Source organism: Athalia rosae, chromosome 2, assembly GCF_917208135.1.
Source record: "Athalia rosae chromosome 2, iyAthRosa1.1, whole genome shotgun sequence".
In the NCBI taxonomy this organism is placed as follows: domain Eukaryota; kingdom Metazoa; phylum Arthropoda; class Insecta; order Hymenoptera; family Athaliidae; genus Athalia; species Athalia rosae.
In genome coordinates, this window is record NC_064027.1 from 8,303,853 (window position 1) to 8,327,938 (window position 24,086).

Sequence of the window (24,086 nt, forward strand, 5' to 3'; positions counted from 1 at the left end):
CATTCATGCGAACAAACGGATATCGCGTTCGGGTGATTAAAGAAACGGGATATAGTTGATATCCGGCATTTCAAAAATCTTGAGAATACCGGTTACCCCGAAAAACGTATATTATAATAATGTATTGTTAGTTTTGAGGAATTAAAGTGTAGCATTTATCATCGATACTCACGATAGATGGCCAGTATACCGTGATTTCTGGCAATCGTTTCAACGTAGATATACTTTTTTCCATGTGCGCGACTTTTTCTCACTCAGCTAAAATTAAACGGACCTTTTTGCACTTGTGCGATCAACAAACTCGTGCCGTATTATCAATCCGTGGTTTCCGCCGTTAACGTGACTATACCTAGGTGATTAGATATGGAATAACCATTCCCGTTGTATAAATATTAAAATAAAAATCAGTTCCTTATAATTTGGCAGTGAGTGTAGGTAGGTGTAATTGTGCACCACGATGAGTTGCGTATGACTAAACTGTGATATTATTATCCTACAATCGACGTATTTGAAAGATTAGAACTATATTAAACTCAGATTGCCGCTACGATCAAAGCTTCATCGATGACGTTATTACGAAAGCTTTTTTTTCGTTTATCTGACGTATTCGCCCAGTGAATTTGTGATCCGGTGAAATTGAAACTAACGTCATAGAGCGAATCCACGTAAAATGAGGTATTCAACTAGTTTCACCTAATTCTTTTTATTCATACTTACTACCTTATTTCTGAACACCGATTCAGAAGTTGAGGTAGTAGATAACACCTAAATCTATTCTGCTTGCGACCGGGCTATTTATATGAATATTCTAACAGCTGATGCGTATTTCTTTTTTCTAAACTTCAGTAGGTGGATCTTCACGTATACTTTTATTCAATTACTGTTCCTCATTCGAGCGGATAATGAATTCCATTATGTGGATCAATCCGTACAACCATGCGATAACTTCTATAAGTTTGCCTGCGGAAATTTCGAAAATATTCATCCAGTGCCCGAAACATTCACAAGTTGGGATGGATTTGTACGACTTCAGAAAGAGGTCGACGAACGATTGAAAAGTACGTTCGAATTATACCAGTAGTTTTAGAATAGCGATAGGCTTTCTTCTAACAAAAAGACCCATCCGCGTAGATATACCTGTTCCTCGTTACATCGGAAGCCTTCGATATGCGCTAGTAAATTGGATTTAAAATACATTGTCACAGATTAACACAAATGACTAGATACTTTACGATATTAAATATCGGACAAATTTATCTACAGACTTGTTGGAAGGAGACAAAACTCAGGGGGATTCAAAATTTTTCATGAAAGCTCAAGAGATGTACGCAGGATGTATGGATTCGAAGACTCGAGATAAAAAGGGTATCTCCCCGATGTACTCCGAGCTCAAAGGATGGCCGAATAAATTCAATGCGAGCGCGAGGACCAAAGTTACTTCAGCTGACTGGCAAAGAATGGCAAATTTCGTCGCTAATTTCGGCATCCAATTTATCTTCAAACTCACAATTAGAGCCGACGTACTAAATGCGACTAGAACGTCGATATATGTACGTGCGGTAAATTAATCGAATTTATATAATTTGGTGGTTTTTAATTATGGGAATTACTGTTAAAGATTGAACAAGATGACCTCGCACTTCCGGCTTCGCTGCTATCAAAACCGGTGCAGATTTTGGATAATAATTTTTCTAGTAGAACGAACTCCGACTTTATACTATATTTAGCCAAAATCATGGAAGCACTGAGAAATCACAGTCGGAGCAGTCTATCAGACAAGGACATACTAGCAACGGCAAAGAGCGTCAACGAATTCATGACAAGTCTCACAGACGCAATGGTACATTATCGAATCTATACGTCGCTCATTAGTTTTACTTGCACTGTGTTTTTTTCTTGTAGAATTTAGATTACGGAGCAGATCAAACTGCAGCTGCTAGCATTCCCAGTGCCGGAACTACCACAGTGGGAAAATTGCAAGCATGGACTGATGAAATACTTGTTAATTTTAGCGATTCAGTAAGTGTAGAAAAGTTTATACTTATTTCTTCGTTCATGTTTCAAACGGACCTCTTTTTCCAAAATATTTTATTTTGTAATTTTTGAAATAAGCCAAGAATCTGCAAGGCGTGCGATAGGCGTCGACTGAATTGAGTTGGGAATAAATCCCATCAAGATATCCTTGATTTTCCACATTTCAGAGCAATAAGTTGGCGATAACTCGATTAATTTTGTGGATAGACTAATTTGGCCTTCGGATTCGGATTTCTGAGGTCAAAATACATCATAATAGCATATAAAATGGAATATTACCCCGTTGGATATTTTCGATTTTTGAGCCAAAACTTAAGTATTTTAAAATTCAACCGTATGGCACTTTTCTTACGTATTTTGACCTCAGGAATCCAAATCTGGAAGAAAAATTGATCTATCTATAAAATTGACCGAGTTATCGCCAATTTTCACCTTTTTGGGGTCAAAAATGAAAAATTGATTTTTTAGTCTATATTAATGTAATTTGAACTCAGGAATCCGAATCCGAAAGAAAAATTGAGCTATCTGCAATAATCACCGAGTTATCCCCATTTTTTCGCATTTTTTTGCATAAATTTGAGGATATCTCGAAGGGAAAAAATCGTAGCTCAATTTGGACAACGGATTCGTGTTCCTGAGGTCAAAATACATAAGAAAAGTGCCATACGATCAATTTTAAAAAATAAAAATTTTTGCCCAAAATTTGAGATTTTTCCAAGGGGTACCCCTTACGATTTTTTCAAATTTTGGGCAAAAATTTTTATTTTTTAAAATTGATCGTATGGCACTTTTCTTATGTATTTTGACCTCAGAAACACGAATCCGTTGTCCAAATTGAGCTACGATTTTTTCCCTTCGAGATATCCTCAAATTTATGCAAAAAAATGCGAAAAAATGGGGATAACTCGGTCATTTTTGAAGATAGCTCAATTTTTCTTTCGGATTCGGATTCCTGAGTTCAAATTACATTAATATAGACTAAAAAATCAATTTTTCATTTTTGACCCCAAAAAGGTGAAAATTGGCGATAACTCGGTCAATTTTATAGATAGATCAATTTTTCTTCCAGATTTGGATTCCTGAGGTCAAAATACGTAAGAAAAGTGCCATACGGTTGATTTTTAAAATACTTAAGTTTTGGCCCAAAAATCGAAAATATCCAATGGGGTAATATTCCATTTTATATGCTATTATGATGTATTTTGACCTCAGAAATCCGAATTCGTCGGTCAAATTGAGCTACGAATTTTTCCCATTGAGATATCTCAATTTTTCTGCTCCAAAAATCGAAAAATTGGCGATAACTCGATCAATTTTGTGGATAAACCAACTTGGCTTCCAAATTCGGATTTCTGAGATCAAAATATATGAGAATAGTACCACTGAAATCCAAAAAACAAATGTTGAATTCCGGCCCAAATTTTGAGAAACATCCGAGGCTCATAGACTTGGCGTTGTTTGGCTTGGTCATTTGTGATTAATTTAAAAAAAAAAATCCAAAAAATTTTGCCAAAAAAAGGTCGGTTTGACGTGGAATGCCCCGTATACGAATCGAAGAATATTTAATCACCTTGTTTAATCGCCAGATCAATTGGAAAACGTACCTGCAGACTGCGTTTAAAAAATCTGGGGTCAAAATAACCGCTGATACCCAAATTTTTATCACGAATAGGAAGGTGTTGCGTAATCTGCTGATATACGTACACGATTCTGCGAAAGAATTATTGGGTATGCAAGAAAAGTATGCGTGAAATAATTCTAACTCAAGAATAAATCACAACGATTTTACGTGTTTTAGATGATTTCATCTTTAGCCGATTAGCTAGTTTTATGGCACCCGAAACTTCATCAGATTTGTACGAGCTGTCCATAAATTTTTACACCAAACGGGGCTACATACCTCCGAATTATCCAAAATGGAAATATTGTCTTCATAAGGTTCGAATTTAAGACTGTAAATGATTGATACTTCGAATTCGGTTATCGATGCACACCAATATTTTTAGTTCATTCTTCTGTTTGAATCTGAATTGTGCATTATATTCTTCTAAAAAGGTTGTAGATTTTCCAAAAATCGGTCTGAGCTTTGCCGTTGCCCAAAAATACCGAGATATCTATATTAGTGAAAAAACAGTCGAGCGGGCAACACAAATGATCGAAAACCTGAGGGACGCTTTAGAAGAGCTGATAGTAGAGGCGGAGTGGATGGATGATTTTACTAAGAATTATGCGATATATAAACTGAAGAGTATTTTGATACTAACCGGAGGACCAGATTCCATGAAAACAAAACAAGAAGTCCACCGATATTATAAAAAGGTAGAAAAAACACGACTGAAACCACGATCCAAAATTCGCTTTTGATTTCAATTACGGAAAATGGTTTCAGCTACGAATTTACAAGAACGATCATCATGGGAATATAAACAGACTCCGAAGTTTCAATCAAGCTAAAAACTTCGCGGAAGTGGGCAAACCGCGAAACAGAAATATGTGTGTACAAACAATTATTATTCCTACCTATTTTTCTGAAAATGGCGATAATAATTTCTAACTCTGGGTTTTTTCAATGGTGAATTAATCATTTTAGATGGACCCAATCCCCGCTAATCGTCAATGCCTATTACAACGGCTTGAATAACAGAATATGTACGTATTTGTATCATGGAAGTATTGACGGTAACTATTTGAGAAAATAGATATTTCATCTTTCACATGCTTTCACGATATTTTTGCTTCTTGTTTCGAACCAGTGTTTCCCATCAGCACGATGAGAGAACCACTTTTTTCAGAAAATGTGACAAGGTATTTCATACCAAATAGTTGCACGTATAATCATTCCGTACGTTAGTTATCTTTACTCTATTCAATTTCATTTTCTTTATAGTCTCCTTGATTACGCGCGCATCGGTTCGGTAATGGCACACGAACTTACGCACGCATTCGACAGCGAAGGTAATGTTATAACGGATGAAATAGATTTGGTCTAAAAAAGAAAAATAACATCGCGTACTTAAAAAGTGCACTATTATTTTTAGGAAGACTTTTAGATGCAGAAGGCTCGTTGGGCAGCTGGTGGTCCCAGTTGACTGCGAGGATTTATGCCGACAAGACGAAATGTTTTGTCAATCAATACAACAAATACGTTGTGGCGGATTCAAATTTTACGGTAAAAAAGTCTGCATCTTAGTTCACGTCTTTTCGAGCTTTCGGCTCAAATACTTATTCGATTTTAACAGGTAAATGGCGAATACACATTACCCGAAAATATTGCTGACAATGTTGGACTAAGAGCTGCACTCAGAGCATTCAAGAATGATATGAAAAAAAATATTCCGTTAAACGCTGGAAGCTCCAGCAATCACTACACAGAAGATCAAAAGTTCTACTTGTCTTTTGCGTCCGTGAGTGAAATTCTAACGGAACCTTTCATTTAGCAGTAAGAATGAAATTTTTCGTATGTTCAAGCCTCTGAACTTTTTACTATTCATCGCAGATTTGGTGTCATGTTGGAGCATTAACAACAAGTGACAAGCATGCACCCTATGAATATCGAGTACGAGGCCCGATACAAAATATGGAACATTTTTACGCAACATGGCGATGCCAGAGAAGAGTTAATCGGCAACAGACAATTTCGGCGAGTTCTAATAGTAAAGGCAATGACATATGTATACTATGGTAGTAAAGTTCAGATTAGTTCTGAAAATCAGCATAATAATTAATGGTTTGGTAACACAAGTGATATTTACAACTGCTTGCGCATGTATACAGTACCTTTAAACACACATCACCAAGAATTGAATAGTCAGAGTAAAAACATCCGCACAGGAAACCGACAGCTTAGGGCACATGACCGTTAGAAAAACAAGACGATGTTGATAAAAAATTTACTTCATTTTAATAAAATAGCAACACCCTTACACTACAACGATTCACTATCATTCGTGATAATTTGCTTCCGCCCATTTGAGAATTCACCATTTATTACTCATAATCAGAGTAGTAGCTATTCGTTTTGTCGATTTTTTTCATCCACTCTGAACTTTCACGTGTTGTTTATTGTTGTAAAAATAGTAATAATTCGTCCAATATGTTTCAACTTGCGAATATACCACATGCCATAAATAATTGAAACTAATAAACTTAGTCACGTTCGTGCAACGTATAAACGTAACACGTATGTACAACTTTTCGTGATTGAGTGATCAAAAATATATGTTTGTAATATAAATGCACGAAGTATGGGAGGAATAACTTGTTATTGTCTTTTGAGGAAATTCATATGTGACTTCCAACTCGTTGAATAATAAATAAAAGTGTGTATACGAATTAACACGAATATTCTAGAAATCCAGATTTATAACTATGTGTACGTGTCATTATTAAGTATAAACGCCAGGAAGAATTATTGTGTTTAAAACTATAGCAAAACTGATCGTCATTTTCAGAAATTCTGTTTGATTAAAATCTATTTTCAATTCCACGTTGACTAACTAGAAGCTGCATATGCCCTGGGATATCTCGTATGTAACTTTGTGACTATATTGCAACGAAAACTCTTACAATTAATCATAGAGATAGGTTGATCTCACGCAATGAAATAGTATCTGGATGTACATTTTGTTCAATATTTCCAATGATGCACCAGACTGAAAATTCAACCTTGGAATCTCAAGTTGCATAAGCAGCAATTAGTATGAACAATCAAAATGAATGAAATGGAATGAAATGGAATGTCATATTAAGAAGCGACCTTGAAAAAGTAATTATCGTGCAAGGAAAATCTTTGTGCACCCCGATCTGATATAGTTACTCTCATTCATTTATCTCATAATTTTTTGACCGTAAAACTCAAATTTCCTTGCTGATAAATATCACTTAACATTTTTTGAGATACATCTCTCTCTTGTGACTGAATTACGCCCAAATTGTAGCAATCAAAGCTATAGAGTAATATATGTCATGACGCGAAAATTGTTTGTTTTGATGAGGTACATTCGGTACAACCTGGGAACTTGCACATCGCAAAGATTATAACAATAACAAAAACCTACCTCACCAACGTGGATGCATTTGATGGAAGGTCCACTGTTGATAAGTATTGTTCAAATCACACGGCATCAATGATAGGTGCTGTGTCTGCGGATGTAGTGCCATGCATTTCTTGTGTGCCCTGTGCATGAGAGTTTTCGTTTTCTGCAAAATGAAAGTAGAGGATTGAAATGATTTCGAAGTGGTGCTATTGTGGGGAGCTGAACAGATTCAATGAATGTACGCAGCAAACAGGATATCAAAAACATTGGAAGACTTACTTCGTCGTATTGCCAAGGGCCATCGACTGTACCAACTCTGCAAAATGCTAATTTGACACCCTGGCCATCTGCTTCTACACAGCGCTCACCAATACCCAACTGTCCTTTCGCGTTTAGTCTGATGAGCTAGCAATTTTTATATTAAATTAACTCAACTGTGGAACAATTAAGATGGTTATGATTTAAAATGCAATCCTATTGTACCTGATTATTACCGAATCCATGGCAGGGAGATGTTGCCATTAGGCTAGGAGGGGCATGGCCCATAGTGTCTAGGCATGATGCAGTTGCAACACTACGAAGCTAGAACATCAAAATTATATGAAATTTATCAATTGTTCAGACAAGATTTCCAAATAAGTATCTGAATTAATGAATGTTCCTTACCTCTCCCCAATGTATATTTGGTGGAAGCTCTGGATATTTGTCAAGTACATCATAAGCCACGTTATCCATGAACCATTGGAAGTCTTTGCACTGCAGTCTTTCTTTCAGAGCTAATTGCTCTGTAATATCTCCATGATCTAACAATCGAGCGAGAGGTTCCCTTGTGTAAAAGAACTCTTTGTGCTTCTCATCAAACCAAGTTTCAATCACTCGTTTGTAATTCTAAAATAATTATTACTATGTCATGATGAAATATCCCATGAACTAGAAGAAATTGATGAATAATGATAGACCTAGAGTAGAAGACTAGTAAAAAGTATGTAGAATTTACAATAGTAATGAGGGGTCCTTTCTTCTTAAGAGCCAATTTCCCAAAGGTATATGGCATGAAACCTCTATAGACGTGACCGACGTGAGAGCAGGGTACCCATTCGATGCTACCTCCGCATTGCCATATTTTAAAAGAGAGTTCAAAGTTTTCTCCACCCCAAACCAAGAGACCATCATCATACCCGCCCAGGCTTAGAAAATATTCACGATTAATAGCAAATAAACCCCCTGCATGTGTAGGTGACCTGCAAAACGTTCATTATGAAGCCAACAGATATATGATCATTTGTTATACCTTTATTTATAAGTTTGTACTTGTAGGGCATGCTATTATGGGGTCGCGTTTTTGCCTCTTTTCTAGGCAGCTCATTTTCTTTATACAACATTCCCCATTCGAAGATCCCCCGATATAAATGTCCTTCCTGATAGACTGGGCGATATTCAAAAGTTTTATGGTCTATTCCATCGATTACTGGAACAGTCATCACCTTGCTACAGGTTAAGTAGAAAGATCATTTTTAGACATAAATTTTTTCCGAGATATTTTTTTCTGAAAAATATTAATTAGCCAACCTGTTCACGTAAATTGGTGCAAGCAGTGGTGGTAACCAGTTGGTATTGACCTCACAATGCGCATCTAAAAACACAATAACTTCCCCAGTGGCTTCTCGAGCACCACGAGATCTTGTTCTTATCAAGCCCTGCCGCTCGTGGTTTCTTATCAAACGCACTTTTCCATCCCATCGCTCGATGTAGGAATCTAACTCCCCTTTTAAATTTTCTATAAACAGGAAATACGAAAATTCCGGTTTAATTATCATGATATCAGAATGTTGTCACAAAATTTATTATATAATTTATTATTAAATATGAGATCACTATATCGGTTAATTGTATCATTGTGATATTTTTGTTAAAAATTTGTCACTCAAACCTTTGTTGGAATAGTCGTCCACCAAAAGTACCTCTTCCAAAAATTCAGGTGGTGTTCTGTTGATCACACTGTGTACTGTGCGCATCAGGACCGACCATCCCTCATTGTGAAATACTATTATCACGCTAGTTTTTGGCAGGTCGCTTGCATAGTTCCAGTGCTTGCACCTACAGTTTATGAATATATGCAAGTGAAGTGGGATGCTAGGAAAGGACCATCCATAAACATTATAGCTGATTAAATTACTCACTCAGCAGGCCTGGTGTCATGGACAGATCTGTCTAAAGAAATTTCATTAGAACAGACCATATTCATACCATAATCAGATTCAGATTGTTGTACATCATTCTGTTGGTCTTCTCTCAAGATGTGAGCCTTTCCTTCCTCACCCGGACCAATCCTAGGTACCACATTTCGTGGCTCAAAATTTCCTAGTTCTTCACTGAGTACTGGCAACTGTAATTGAAGGAACAGTAAATTATTATACTGCTGATAAACAAATGTAACATAAAGGGTGTGAAATAGTTATCAAGTTATCAATAACCCAAGGGTTGAGTTGCATACCTTTCGAGCTGTTGAGGCTGCAGCCCAGTAATTTTTAAGATTGCTTGACTGGGTATCCGATGAAAAAACATACAGAGCATAAAGAACAGTTACAAACAGAACTAGACCTAAGAAGAGATTGATGAGTCGACTTCTCTTCAACTGAACGATACGCATTGTGAATAAATATTATGACCTGCAACAAATAAACTAATACAATATCAAAAATATAATCAAAATATGTTCTCCATTAATAACAACTTTTAACCTGTACGAATGCTGACACGTCAACGCAATGTAATTAAAATTCATAACTATTTCTAAGCTTTCTGTATTTTTAACATAATAAACTTACCCTGATATCAGATTTTCAGCTCGACTCAGTCGTTGCCCTGGACTGGATAACAGGGAATATTAATACACTTTGGCGGTCAATTTCACCTGCCATCGAAAATTACACAAAAGCCGACGTGTCGCTCGCAGTCAATGCTCTCGGCAAGCTCTCAGTCACGAATTGACCCTACAATGCGTTGTCACAGTGCTCTCACTAGAGGGTTCTACCATGAGGTACCGTGGTTAGAACCCTGTGGCCATAGCCATTGGTGTTTTCTTTGTCTCTTTCTGACATGCATTTATTCGACTCATTCCCTTTCACTCATTTGACGTGAGATATTTTATCAGTGTAGACAAGTCAGCGGACTCGAGCACATGGTCGTTTAAGGGGTGGTCATTAAGGGCAATTAGAACATTCGTTTCTCAGAAATTACTCTATAGTAAATTACTCAATAATAATATACAAAATGGTGAGTTGATGATCGTTTCCAAGTTTACCAATGATGGACTTTTGATCACAAGTGGGTGGAAGATTTGTCAAGGTTATGTTGTGTTTTTACAGGGGAAAAATAAGAGGACCCGAAAAGTTGTGACACAAAGATTTGCACAAATGAAAAAAATGATCAGTCCGAGCGATCCAAGAATGTAAGTCTTACGAACAACATATAAAATTATGTTACATGCGGAGAAACCTATTTATATCCAGGTTTTCAAGAAGTTGTCTCTTTGTACTAGATACATGTTATTCGATAACTGCGTTGACAGTTGGTGATCAGATGGGACGTGGTACTGATAAATATGTTTGATGCCCTTGCAGTAAGCCAGAGCAGCGGGCTCCTCCACGCAAAAAGAAGCCTGAAGACCCAACCCAGCTGAAAGTCAAAGAGGCGTAAGTTAGACAGAGTCAATCCAGTCCAGTTCCAGAAGTGTGCAATGAATTATATGGGTGTATTTTTTCCCTGTGGTTTCAGACCTCAACAATCATCAGCGTTATTCTTCCAGTACAATACGCAACTTGGACCTCCTTATCACATTCTAATTGACACTAATTTTATCAATTTTTCGATAAAGAATAAATTGGATATAATACAAAACATGATGGACTGCCTATATGCGAAATGTATACCATACATAACAGACTGTGTCTTGGCAGAATTGGAAAAGCTTGGACAAAAATACAAAATAGCTCTGAAAATCATTAAGGATCCTAGATTTGAAAGAATTAATTGCTTGCATAAAGGGACATATGCCGATGACTGTCTTGTTAACAGGGTAACACAGGTAATTGATAAATCATACACCTATGAATTTCCGATCAGTATGTGTTTGGAAAATAAAGAATCTAATGCCAAAACCTCGAACATGATTTCAGCATAAGTGCTATATAGTTGCTACTAATGATAAAGATCTCAAAAGGCGAATCCGAAAAATACCGGGAGTTCCAATAATGTATGTCTCGCAACATCGATACACAATTGAAAGGATGCCAGATGCCTATGGAGCACCAAAAGAATAGGTTGATAAATGTAAATATTTTGTAAACATATGTCAAAGTTTGTGAAAGAAAAAAATGTCATCAATAAAAAATAGAACACTTTTAAATAAATTTTATATTCGAAAAAATTTTGTCCCGTTTTTCAGTAGAGTTTAAGGTGTCAAGCGGTCAGAAAATAAATAAATTTGAGCACCCGCAGCTATCTCAAGCGATACTATGATACTTCAATTTGCTTCGTGAGTGATGCAAGGAATTGCAGATGTTCATTTATGCATACGCGCAATTTGATAGAGAAGGTTTAGCGTAAATAAATTCTCAACGAATGAAATGAGAATGTGAGAAAACGTATCTAATTGTTAGAGTGTGCTCGCTGTGTTTATAATTAATGACTGGAAAGATTACTCAGCTGAGACACGTAATAATCTAGCGTTCAACTGTGAAAGGTATGAGCTAGCCTCGTTCGTGCTCACGATCGATGGATTTCGAATCCTTCGGGCAACATGGCCGATTTCCAGAAATGTTAAATTTCCAAATCGACGTATTACAGATTCTTAGGAGATCTACCCGAAAACATTTTCCGTCCGCTACATAGGTATTCACATAATATGCACAGTTCAAGCCTACCTTTCAGATTCCTCTGGGACTAGACACAGCATACACCTTCATGAGTATAAAAACCCCATCTGATTGCTTGAAGCCTATCCTCTGTGGCTCGAAGGAAGTATAGCTATTCAATTTTTTTTACAAAGTTATCGGGGAAGTCCGGCAGTACCGAACGAGACTAATTGGTTTAGCTTTTTTAATTGTGAGAGAGATGGCATTGATATCACACTTTTAAACAATACATGTTTGCGATGACATTGTTTTGTTTACAAAAGTATGATCAGTGCCATCTTTCTCACAATTAGAAAAGCTAAACCAATTAGCGACCGACACTGCTGGGCTTCCCCGTGCTTCCCCTAAAATTCTCAAGCCATTTACTCATTTTCTTCATCACATGCAGAGCAAAAAAGTTCTCGAAGCATGCTTCAGTTATTTACCTATGTATCTTCGTTATACATATACCTTACCGAATGATCCCAAGAGCGTATTCAGTCAATAGATCATTTGGGACTGGTTTCTCCATTTCGGATAGGCCCCAGATCTATACGGCATATCCAATCGTAGAGAATGGGGAATAAAGTGGGGGGCCATAGGGTGAGGCGCAGGCCCACCAAGGTTCGAAATAGGGTTTGAGCGTCGGGCGGGCTGGAGGGTGAAGAGGAGAACGACTCGGCTACACACGCGAGAACAGATGTAGACTAGACTGGACGGACCCGAATGATTCTTGGAAATACAAAAGACTCTGATTGGGTTCACCTTTCCACCGGCGAACGTTTAACCCCGCGCATCCCGCACTGCATACTTCAGCGTCGTAGCTTTTAACGCGTATTAGATTATGTATGTTATATGCACAAATACGCTGCAGGTATAAATTTCACTTTAAACTTATGAGTCCGAATCGCTCGCTCCTCGGGACAAAATGTGGTATGAGAGGACTTTCTGATGGCTAGAATTTTTATTGCTTTCGTGGTATTCATAAGCGCGCTCAAAGAATTTTTCAGTTAAACTCCCTCCATACGTGTCACACATCCTTCGTTTCTCCTCCAGTATTTCGAGAACAAATGAGTTGTCACGGTTATATGAACCTGCGATGGCAGAGTTCAAAGAATCTCGCGACGCATTTGTTAGCAGTTGTGATCCGTCTAATTGTAAGTCTCTTTAAGAACTATCAAACCTCACACACGCGTATGTGACGGTGAATGTCTTATAGGTATATACGTCGGTTTAAATACAAGTATGGTGTAACGTCATTCGGTCAGGAGCTGGGGTATGAGATGGTAACGCAACGCCGCAGTTTACGTACGCATAGTATACGCTTGGTCTCTGACTAAGGAAACTTATTAGATTTTAAGTATTAAGATTGAGTAGTAAATGTCAGAGAGGTGAAGTGCTTCCACATAATTCTAACGTTTTAATGTAACTCAGTTGCCCTCAACGTAATTTACTGGCAAACATGTGGTCAGGTGTATGTATGTTCAAGTTAATAGAAAACCGTACACCTATACCAGACAAAAAATACCAAATTAGAATAATTGTAATGCAGACTAGGAGGGGGAAACATGAAAATAACGATAAATTTTCGGTATACCGTTCAGCGGTGAATTTCAAAAATTAACAGAATTCTCGCGACAATTTACAAGTAATGAGAATCGCCGAGCCACAACTATTCAACGCTTTACATTTATACATACACGAGAGTTTGAGTAACTTTTTTTTCAAATCTATAATAGAAGAATAAAAAGATATACAAGTATATTACGTACGAAGGGACGTAGGAATCATCCGTTTATAAATAATTTCTAGATTTATCACGCTTCAATCGATTAAGTGTGGCGTTAACCATCAAACATATAATTGTATTATCCATCGCTGGGCATATTTAATTCTCGTTGATATACCACATTTCACGTAGCTGCGAGTGTGTGTATATTGAGAACGTGCTTGAATGCTTCCGTTGCACGAGCCGAATGTAACAACATACTATCCTAAGGCACGCAAACCCGAGTACAAAAAAAAAATAAAAGGTAGAGGTAAAATTAATCGTAATTCATACGTCAATTTGTTTTTCATCGCCCCATTCCTATACCTTCACATGCATACACACCGTTAAACGATCTACCAAAAATTCATTGATGAGCGTTACAAAGTTGCCTCCACCTTGCTCCGACGTCGAAAAACCACGAAGATCGCGTAAAGTCAATGAATTCATTAAACGATCTTCTGTCTACAAATCGGTGAAAGCTTTCCCCTATCCCTCCCCTCCGAATCGCTGTGCCGGTGCATCGCTATAGGCGCACGCCTCTCCTTCTCCTGCAGGACGGCGCATCTCTCTCGGTGTGCTGCCGTTGTTGCTGCTGCTGCCGCTGCTGCCTTTGCAGGTGACATCAACTACCAATCGACGCGGCGACATCGCTTGTGCAGGAGACTTTGATTACTCGACGCGTGGATTCCCGTGGCAGTATAGCTGAAGCGGGCCGCGCGGCAGATATTATCTTCGTTCGTTTATTGGATATCTTTCATCCGCTGATATTCGTAGGACTTTTGAGCTTCGTTCATTCGTTTCACGGACGAACGGGGACAATTTTAATTCAAGGCATTGCCACAAAAAGATGCCTCGAAGTGACTCGGAACGGATAGAGTTTATTCGACGATAAAATGACGCTAAAATTGTCTCACAGATATTCCGAGGTGTACGTAATAGTACGCTATTAGAGGATATGAGAAGAAAAAAGGAATATATCACCCTGCGCAATGCGACTCGGTATCAACGATCAACATTTTAATTTTCTAGGGAAGGAGAGGAAACCGCGCGTGTTGGACGCTGCATCTCAGCTTCGCTTGTATATACGCGCAGACGACGACGACGACGACGACGACGACGACGACGACGACGCAAGACGGACTTCTAATTACGAAGCGGATCCCTGATTTTTGAACAGATAACAATATATACATGTACACGGACGGATACCTATATGTACCCGTAGATATACGTAAGAAAAATAATAAGGCGATTGAATAAATTATTCAAACACGTTTGCGTAATTTTTCTCTTACTCTTTTTACCAAATTTTTGTACGATTCTTGTTTATTTTTTTCATCGGCCATGTTGCGTACAGGGGCTACTCGATTTGTCTGAGGTCGCATCGCCGCGGTCCATCGGGACTTGAAAAGTTCAATGGACCAAATAACTAGAAAAATATCCGACTCGGGCATTGTAACTAAGGACTTTACACCGTCAATATATGCGGGGAAAAAGCCTCGGTAGCGTAACGGGCACGCGTGTTCGCTGTCTAAATATTAGTTAAGCTCACGTTGCGCACTATGACAACGCGTTATATACGCACGACTCGGACAACATATAGCATACCTGTACCCCGATGCACCACCTTATATTATACCGTCCTCTCCTTATCCCCGAAGCGCAAAGATTCCCGCCGATAACCCCATGCCATTAATTAAGATTAATCTAATTGCAAAGACGTGCGCAGCAACACCTTACAAGTTACACACTCGAGTGCATCTAGTAGGAGTCTAGCTCTTACATCTCCCGGTATGTGACTCTATGCGTAATCGAATATCGCGAATTTAATGTCTGCAGCGTATCATGGCGTAAAAATATTTTCGTGAAAAAAAATTTTCCCTTCCCATCGAAGTTGTACCTCCGCGAATCTATTGTGTTTGGATTTCATAACTTGCAACACGACACACGTCGCACATCGACAAAATCCGACACCGAACTCCGCCGACTAGAGAATGTTCGCTATGCGGGACTCATAACGTCCTTGTATCGCGATTGAAAAAGAAAAGGAGAGAGAAAAAATCCGTGTATTATATATTGACGCATCTACCGCAAGTTTGGAATTCAACCAAAGAGGGAGAAAAGAGAAGAGACGAAGAAAAGAAGAAGAGAAAGAAAGAATGGGTATACAGGTATAAAAATTGATCAGATACAGTAACTTAGCACGGGTCGCGCGGTTACCAGATCGTATTACTTGTTAGATGCGTAGAACCATCTTCTACGTACACACGTGTATTGTGTATTGAAATTTAAGGAATCGGTAAATTTAGCGGCACAGACGTTCATTGCCCGTATCTGTCTAGTTTTACACGTACACGCTAGTGCGTTTAGTCTGTAACGTGCGTTGCATACCCATACCTAGATGTTACTGCACTACCTACAGGGAAGTGCAGCGGACTATAATGAGAAGGACAGAGTGAGTCGGAACGACGAGTCCGAGTAGGTACAAATAGTGAAGTGGAGTAGAGAGAAGATCGGACGAACACTAGAGCGAGTTGATTGTGGTAACGGGTCGCAGGAGCGGCTAGGACCGCGTGGAAGCTGCAGTTTGCTGGACCGCGTCTCGGTCCGGAGGAAAGAAAGAGAGGGAGATACGCGTACGTACGGTAAGAGGGAAGGAGAGCAGAGGTAAAGAGAGAGAGGGATCGAGGCTCCCCCGTTTCCCCTTCACTTCACCAACCCCCTCCCGCCGAGCATTATTCATCTCTCGTTCGCCGTCCCGCTCTTTCCCTCTCGGTATTCCTCCACGTCTCTTTTCCTTCCTCTCTCCTTTGCCTCTTTCTCCCTCTATCTCCCTGCGTTGGGACCACGGTTGGGACCAGCACAGCGGCAGCGGAGTGGCGGCCATCTTGAATACCTGAGCCTCCGCATTGCTCGCTCCTTGAGGGCAAAAGGTATCTCGGCAGGAGAGTGAGAGGAGGGGAAACGGGCCCCGGTATACCGACGCAGAGGGTCAAAGCTACATCGCCGATGGGGTAACAAGGACGGAAGACATCTCGCCGAAGAATGCTCTGCGGCAGGGGCCTGGGACCGCCAGTCGAGTCGGGTCAGTCCCCAAGAAAGGTGATTTCGTCAAGGCCCACAATTGTCGGACCCACGTTTCACGTGTCAAAAAATGTCGCCTTTCTTCAACGGATACGGGACATCGCGAGCCGACGAAATCTGAGCGAATATTAAATAATAGATTTCACTAATTCTGAACGCGACTAGTCGCGTTATCGCAGTTCTATCGTTCGCCAAACTAAAGCCGACGCGGAAATACCAGGTGGAAATTAGATTGATAAGCGAAACGTAAAATAACGAACTACCCCTTTTAATTACAGTGTGCTGTGAAAAGTGATACGGATATAGCTTCTGTGATACCGACAATTTACAGTATCCAATTTCGGAGCGTTTTTAATCGCACTTTACGATGGATTGCAGGTGTTGTTGTCGCCGGTAACATACGAGGATGTTGCTTGGAGTGTGTTACGAGAAAACTCCTTGGTGACGGTTAAAAGAAACTGTGCAATCGACCCGCAGCAATTGGATATTAAAAATTTACCTCCTTTGTTATTTTTTATCTCCTTGCCTTTTTTTCTTTTTCAATTTTTTTCTTTCTATTTGTTTTTTTCGTGTGTGTGAATTTTATTCGCGGAGTGGTCGGTGCAAGCGGCAGGCAATTAATCACGTTCGATCTCCGAAATCCCATCAGCTATAGATGTAACAAATCAAACAGAAAAAAGTCGATTAAAATCTTGTACAGGAGCTCGGTGCGGGCTGAATTAATAATTTTTCCTACGGATTGCATCGAAGGTTACGCGCTTCGAACGGATGCTTAACAAGAATATCTGATAATCCATATGCTCGGCGTTCGAAATACTGCCCAGCTAGTAATAAATTGAGAGATGATCCCACTAATACCGTCGCAGTTCGCCTCGGCATTAACGTATTCTTATTACACGTTCGACGACGAGATTAATGCCGATTGAAAATGAGTCAGTTATACGAGGACTGAGTTAATCCGGCGATCGTGATCACGCGAAACGCGATCGGAATCCCTTCGTCCATCGGCGGTCCGTGAAAACAAACAACCGGTAAAGCCCTAGGTGATCTACGGCGAAGCTCGAACATTACACTAAATTTTTCGGGAATAGTCTTTCGGAGCATTGCCTTAGTTTATGGGTAGAGCGATTAATCGTTTGAAAGAGCATCTGCCGTGAGTCGGAAATACCATTATAAGATAGGGGGCGAATTGATCTTGGCTCCTAGACTCTTGAAAATCCCATTAAATAGAGAATAAAAAGTAGAAATAAAAATAAAAAAAAAAAAAAAACTGAAAGGTGAAGCAAGAAGAGTGTCGGAACGAGCAGACGCGCGATAGCAGAAGACGCGAGAGCGCGAGGTGCGGCCGTGCTCGTTGCCGGTGGGTCAGTGCCCCCACTCCCTGGGGAATTCTTGTTCCGTGTTTACTTGAATTTTAAAACTCCTATAAAAAGACTGCGCCTACACTGTGCTCGACCGAGCGCGGTATTCCGCGTAATTTTCTTACCCGATGACTAAATATATTGTATAAATAGTCGTAAAAATTAGTAAGATGTTCATCGTCCGGAGGAAGGGAACCTCCGTTGTAAATTGATGCCCAATATAAACCTCAGATTGCAGTTGCGTAATCGTAACAATGCCGTTAACGTGACGGAGGAGCTGACGGGGTACCTTAGAAACAATGAGAGACCGATACCCGGTGATAATGAAGTGCGACAGGTAGTATCGCGTTGACTTTGTGCCGGGTGTTTTTCACAAACACTGCAGTGTATATCGAACGAGTGGTTTCGGGGGTGAAGCGATGGACTCGTTAACAAGACTTTTAGTCCTAGCGTTGGCGCTGGGGCTTCTAATCACAGCTGATAATGGCGTCTGTGAGGCCCAAGATATCGAGAAATACGTTTCCCGGTATGTCGCGTCGAGTTTGCCGCAAAAAGTTGCTCGCCTATTCCCAAGAAGATCACCCATGTTACCGCAGGACGGTTCCGGCATGGGTCTGGCCATGCAGAGCAGAGCGGTGGATACCAGAGTCCAGCTAGAAGTGAGCGAGGGTGAGCCGACGGGGACTCTGGTCGGTTCGATTCCCGTCAAACCCGAGTTCACCTACAGATTCAACGAACCTCCCCAGGAGTTCACGCTGGACCCGGACACGGGTGAGATTCGTACAGCGAGAGTCCTCGACAGAGAAGCTTTGAGCAGCGACAGATATGATCTGGTGGTCTTGTCCAGCCAGCCAACGTATCCGATCGAAGTGCGGATATTGGTATTGGACGTGAACGACAACGATCCGGAATTTCCGGAACCCGGAATAGCGGTCACATTTTCGGAATCCGCAGCCGCCAATACGAGACTGCTGTTGGACGCGGCGACCGACAAAGACACCCCGGAGAACGGAGTTGCCGACGATTATTCGATCATCGACGGCAACACCGATGGAAAATTTCGTTTGGTCGTTACCGCGAATCCCACCGGCGAGACGTCCTACCTCCACCTGGAGACGACGGGGAAACTCGACAGAGAACAGGTGGAGTTTTACTCGTTGAACGTGTGCGCCAGGGATCGCGGAAGACCCCCGAGGTTGGGATATCTTCGGGTGAACGTAACGGTTCTCGACGTCAACGACAACCCGCCCATATTTCAACAGAGCGATTACGTGGTGGCTCTGAACGAAAGTGCACCCGCCGGAAGTCTGGTACTTACGGTTCACGCCACGGATAAAGATCTCGGCGACAATTCGAAGCTTACCTATTATCTCCCCGACACGGAAAGGCAGTTCACCATCGACCCGGAAACTGGATCTCTGGCGACTACCGAGCCCTTGGATTGCCCGCAGCAGAGTTGCAACTTGACTCGTCCCGGCGGTAGTTGTCCGAAAAGTTGCGTAATCACGGTATTCGCGAGGGATCACGGCTCCCCGCGTCAGGACGGCAGAACCTACGTCACCGTTAATTTACTCGACGCGAACGATCATGATCCTGAGATAAAGTTCAGCTACTTTCCGACGACCGCCGGTTTCGCCACGGTCGACGAGAACGCCGTGAGAGACTCGATAGTCGCCGCGGTGGCTGTAATCGACAACGACGAGGGTCTCAATGGCGAAACGAACGTTGAAATACGGGCGGGTAATGAACTGGGTCATTTTCGTTTGGACAACACGCAGAGCTTCGATATAGTCAGAGTGAATGGGAGGCTGGACCGCGAGGAAATTCCCAAGTACAATCTGACCGTAGTGGCCACCGACAAAGGGTCACCGCCCAGATCAGCGACTGCCTACCTCGTCATCCACGTGAACGACGTCAATGACCACGAGCCGGTGTTTCAGCAGAGCGAGTACTCAGCGGTATTATCGGAATTATCTCCCCCGGGAAGTTTCGTGGCCAGTATATCGGCAACGGACGCCGACTCGGGGTTAAACGCCAGGATTTACTACGACTTCGACTCTGGAAACGATCAGGGCTGGTTCGCGATCGATCAGGATACCGGTTTAGTCACGACGAAGGCTACTCTAGACAGGGAGATACAAGGTAGCGTGGAATTGCGAGTCTCCGCAAGGGATGGTGGACCGAATCCGAAGTACGCCTCCACTCATCTCAGGGTTACCGTGCTCGACGAGAACGACGAGACACCGAGATTCGCGGAGGCCGTCGTTCGCGTCACACTGTCGGAGAATACACCACCTCACAGTCTCGTGGCGACGCTGACAGCGGTGGACAACGACCAGGGTACCAACGGCAGTGTGGCCTACAGTCTCCATCCGAGCGTCTCGAGGGATTATCCGAAAGCCTTCGCCCTCGACGCTTTGTCCGGTCAGCTGACCACGAAGACGTCGCTGGACAGAGAGATGGTGGCGGAATACGCGATATTGGTAGTAGCCAAGGACCAAGGAACACCACCGCAATCGTCCACCGCCACCGTTCTATTGACCGTCGAAGACGTCAACGACAACGCACCGATATTCTACCCCCAACGCTACCTGTTTCCGGTGCCCGAGGACGCGTCACTGGGTACTTCCGTTGGTAAGGTTACCGCGACGGACGCCGATGCCAGAGAGAACGCCCAGGTCAGATATTCGATCGAGTCAGGTGGCGAAGGACTTTTCCTGGTCGACGAACGCACCGGAGATCTGACCCTCCAGGGTTCTCTGAGGGCAGCTAGAAAGACTCTTTACGAACTGACGATATCGGCCAGAGACACGGGTGACAAAAAAGCCGCGAGAGACGCGATCGTCGAGATCCTACGCGAAGAGGATCTCGAGCAACTCGAATTCGACACTTACAGCGGTTACGAGTTCCGTGTTCCCGAGGACAGAGGCGAGTGCAGCGACATGCCTTCCGGTATCGGTCGCGATGTCGGTTCCGTACAGGTCGCCAGGTACGGTAACGCCAAAGTCACTTATTCCATAGTCTACGGCGACGTCAGGGGCAGTTTCAAGATCGACGAAAATTCCGGTACCATCAGCACCGCGGGGTGTTTGGACCGTGAGCAAATCGCTTACTACAGTCTCCAGGTAGCCGCACGAGCCGGTCTAGCTCACGCTCAGACTTACGTGAACGTTACGGTATTGGACGTCAACGACAACGCCCCGAAATTCCCGAAGGGCGAGCGCGGCGACGAGGTGTCCTTGAAGGAGAACGCCGCTGTCGGTCAGGAGGTATGCCTGGCCAGAGCTAGGGACAAGGACGCGAGCGCGAACTCCAGAGTGACCTACGCCCTCACGCACAATCCGGGTGGACAATTTCGAGTGGCGCCGAACTCCGGCATCATATACTTGGACAAGCCCATAAGAGCGCCGCCCGGAACGATCCTGCACGTCGAGGTGACCGCAACGGACGCCGGAAGCCCATCGCTGTCGGCGCAGCATCAGATCAGGGTGACGATCGAGGACGTCAACGACCACACGCCGGTCTTCGAACTCACCAGTTACGAAACATCCCTGCTGGAGTCGACGCCCGTCAACGAGAGATTCTTCGCCCTCGTCGCGTCCGACGCGGACCTCGGTCCGAACGGTCGGGTATTGTACAGCGTTACCGAGGGGAACTCCGAAGGTCGTTTCGGTATATTTCCGGACGGGCAGCTGTACGTGAAAAGCGCACTGGACCGGGAGGAACAAGATTACTACGCCCTCGAAGTGACCGCCAGCGACCAGGGAAACCCGCCGAGGAGTTCGATGGTACCGGTCGTCGTGCACGTGATAGACGAGAACGACAACGCGCCGCAATTCACGAATTCCAGTTTCATATTTCACATACGCGAGAACGAACCGCCGGACACGTTCGTCGGGAAATTGTTCGCCATCGATCACGACGTCGGCAGAAACGCGGAGTTGACGTTCTCCTTGCCCCAAACCCAGCAAGATTTCATCGTCGATCCAAGAAACGGATTCATAAAATCCCTCCACGTCTTCGACAGGGAATCCCTGGTCGCGAATACCGGTGGTAGTTACGTAACGTTGGAGGCCACGGTCACCGACAACGGAATCAACCGTCTGAGGGACAAGGTCAAGGTCACCATTTACGTCACCGACGTGAACGACAACGCACCCCAGTTCCAGAGGATACCGTACAGAGTACAGGTGAGCGAGGGAGCCGCGATCGGCACCCAATTGTTGAGAGTTTACACGACCGACGCCGACGAGGGTCTGAACGGCGACGTCTTCTACTCGTTGGAAGTTGGCGATCAACGCGAGTACTTCGGCATAGACGAGGCTACCGGTCAAATTTCTCTGGCTCGCGAGTTGGATCGCGAAACGATCGACGCGTACGCGCTGACGGTGGTGGCGCACGACGCCGGTCTGGAGATACATCTCTCCTCGAGCGCTCTGGTCCACATCGAAGTGTTGGACGAGAACGACAACACGCCGCGTTTCGTTGACACGAAGTCAAAGATTTCCGTCCTGGAGACGACGCCGGTTAATACGGAGCTGGTGAGATTCAAGTCCGAAGACGCCGATCTTGGCGCCAACAGCGAATTAACGTTCGCGATAGCGGCCGGTAATCGCAGGGACGCGTTCCACATCGACCCTTTGACGGGTGCGTTGTACTTGCGAAAACCTCTTGATTACGAAGAGTTGGATAATTACTCGTTGAACGTATCGTGCAGCGACGGTGGTCATCCGCGACTGACTTCGGTGACGACCTTGAAAGTCGTCGTCGTCGACACGAACGACAATCCCCCCGCCTTTCCGAACACCGCTATCGTTCGTCAGATACGCGAAGGAATACCGGTTCACACACCGATCGTCACGGTGACCGCCGAAGATCCAGATTCCGATGAAAATGGTCTGGTGAACTACGCGATCGCTAGCCAAGACCCAGAGGATCAACGGCGCCATTTCGGTATCAATCCTTCGACCGGCGTGATCCATACCCTGCTGCCGATCGACCGTGAAGAAGTCGACACTTTCAAACTGGTGGTGGTAGCCACCGACAGGGCACAGCCGATCTCCAAGCGACTGTCCGCCGAGAAGTTGGTGACCGTGATCGTCGAAGACGTCAACGACAACGCGCCAATATTCGTCAGCATGTCGGCCGCCGTCTTGCCATCCAGAGGTAATTTGAACTACCAACCGGGGAAGGAGGTATCGGTGGCGCAACTTCTCGCCAGGGATTTGGATTCCAGTACGAACGGTTTGGTGACCTACGAACTCCTGCGATCCGGTCCGAACTACGCGGATACTTTCAGGGTGCACCGAGGCACCGGACTATTGACCATGAGACTTCCGAGGTCGTTGGACAGCTTCGAGCGTTCTTCGAGGTATCAGGTGGGGGTGCGGGCGACCGACGAGGCGGTCCAGGCGGAGCGAAGGTCATCGGAAACTTATTTGACACTGATAGTGCCCGGTGAGGATGACGAGAGACCGGTGTGGGAACACCAAGGTCAAGTGGAGGGTAGTGTGTACGAAAACGAGGCTGCCGGTGCCTCCATATTAAAAGTGAGTGCGCGTAGTCGGAGGTCCAACATTGACCTAGAGTATTACGTTACAAACGTGACCGCGGCAAGTGGTGGTCCTCAGGTAGACAGGTTGTTCGACGTGGATACGAAGAGTGGCGTACTATCCACCGCCGCTGCGTTGGACCGCGAGGCTGGAGTTCTATGGTACGAGGTTGAAGTTTACGCCATCACCGTAGGTGGAAATCGACCGAGCACAACCTCCACGAAGGTGAGTCCCGTACGCTCGCTCGCTTCTCATCACCGTTTATCTATATCTATCTATCCTTTCTCCAAAACCTATATCTGATCCACGCAGCTCTATTGTCGGTATGAATTTTCCCACGATAGGATGAATAT

General features: G+C 43.1%; 4 protein-coding genes across 5 annotated transcripts in view; 3 read left to right on the forward strand and 1 right to left on the reverse strand.

Annotated features, from left to right (window-relative positions):
* Positions 1-436: 436 nt before the first annotated feature.
* Positions 437-6,366, forward strand: LOC105686547 (neprilysin-11-like). The gene is made up of 15 exons (XM_048650379.1): positions 437-675; positions 847-1,058; positions 1,264-1,550; positions 1,619-1,840; positions 1,903-2,019; positions 3,621-3,762; positions 3,833-3,972; positions 4,090-4,353; positions 4,424-4,527; positions 4,625-4,683; positions 4,788-4,839; positions 4,922-4,989; positions 5,073-5,203; positions 5,274-5,438; positions 5,531-6,366. Exons 1-15 carry the CDS (start codon positions 671-673, stop codon positions 5,717-5,719), a joined length of 2,157 nt encoding a protein of 718 aa, XP_048506336.1. The 5' UTR covers positions 437-670; the 3' UTR covers positions 5,720-6,366.
* LOC105687082 (N-acetylgalactosaminyltransferase 7) lies at positions 5,911-10,112 on the reverse strand. Of its 2 annotated transcripts, none has more exons than XM_012402446.4 (11): positions 9,899-10,112; positions 9,565-9,739; positions 9,251-9,456; positions 9,001-9,167; positions 8,640-8,847; positions 8,382-8,558; positions 8,068-8,311; positions 7,737-7,958; positions 7,554-7,652; positions 7,350-7,475; positions 5,911-7,233 (listed from the first exon to the last, which is right to left on the reverse strand). In XM_012402446.4, the coding sequence occupies exons 2-11, from the start codon at positions 9,718-9,720 to the stop codon at positions 7,093-7,095; spliced, it is 1,746 nt and encodes a 581-aa protein (XP_012257869.1). In that variant the 5' UTR covers positions 9,721-9,739; positions 9,899-10,112; the 3' UTR covers positions 5,911-7,092. The 2 variants fall into 2 exon arrangements, with proteins under 2 accessions (XP_012257869.1, XP_048506338.1); XM_048650381.1 differs by having other exon boundaries at positions 7,346-7,475.
* Positions 10,113-10,193: 81 nt separating this feature from the next.
* LOC105687091 (rRNA-processing protein FCF1 homolog) lies at positions 10,194-11,478 on the forward strand. Its single transcript, XM_012402459.4, has 5 exons — positions 10,194-10,346; positions 10,439-10,521; positions 10,694-10,765; positions 10,848-11,157; positions 11,249-11,478. The coding sequence occupies exons 1-5, from the start codon at positions 10,344-10,346 to the stop codon at positions 11,390-11,392; spliced, it is 612 nt and encodes a 203-aa protein (XP_012257882.1). The 5' UTR covers positions 10,194-10,343; the 3' UTR covers positions 11,393-11,478.
* Positions 11,479-16,550: 5,072 nt separating this feature from the next.
* LOC105693973 (cadherin-related tumor suppressor) overlaps positions 16,551-24,086 on the forward strand; it is an 88,763-nt gene continuing 81,227 nt past the window's right edge. Inside the window, exon 1 of the mRNA XM_048650378.1 lies at positions 16,551-23,958. Within this exon, the coding sequence (XP_048506335.1) occupies positions 18,601-23,958 (5,358 nt within the window). The 5' untranslated portion in view covers positions 16,551-18,600. The remainder of the gene's footprint in view (positions 23,959-24,086) is intronic.

What these genes read in the sequence shown, in the direction of transcription:
- LOC105687091 (XM_012402459.4), top strand. An exon ending in AGTCCGAGCGATCCAAGAAT is followed by an intron (nt 10,522 to 10,693) that starts GTAAGTCTTACG and finishes ATGCCCTTGCAG; the next exon opens with TAAGCCAGAGCAGCGGGCTC. An exon ending in TTGTTAACAGGGTAACACAG is followed by an intron (nt 11,158 to 11,248) that starts GTAATTGATAAA and finishes ACATGATTTCAG; the next exon opens with CATAAGTGCTATATAGTTGC.
- LOC105686547 (XM_048650379.1), top strand. An exon ending in CAAGTCTCACAGACGCAATG is followed by an intron (nt 1,841 to 1,902) that starts GTACATTATCGA and finishes TTTTTCTTGTAG; the next exon opens with AATTTAGATTACGGAGCAGA. An exon ending in AAACCGCGAAACAGAAATAT is followed by an intron (nt 4,528 to 4,624) that starts GTGTGTACAAAC and finishes TAATCATTTTAG; the next exon opens with ATGGACCCAATCCCCGCTAA.
- LOC105687082 (XM_012402446.4), bottom strand. Translation starts at nt 9,720, where the DNA reads ATGCGTATCGTTCAGTTGAAGAGAAGTCGACTCATCAATCTCTTCTTA. An exon ending in CATGACACCAGGCCTGCTGA is followed by an intron (nt 9,168 to 9,250) that starts GTGAGTAATTTA and finishes CATAAACTGTAG; the next exon opens with GTGCAAGCACTGGAACTATG. An exon ending in CATAATAGCATGCCCTACAA is followed by an intron (nt 8,312 to 8,381) that starts GTACAAACTTAT and finishes AACGTTTTGCAG; the next exon opens with GTCACCTACACATGCAGGGG.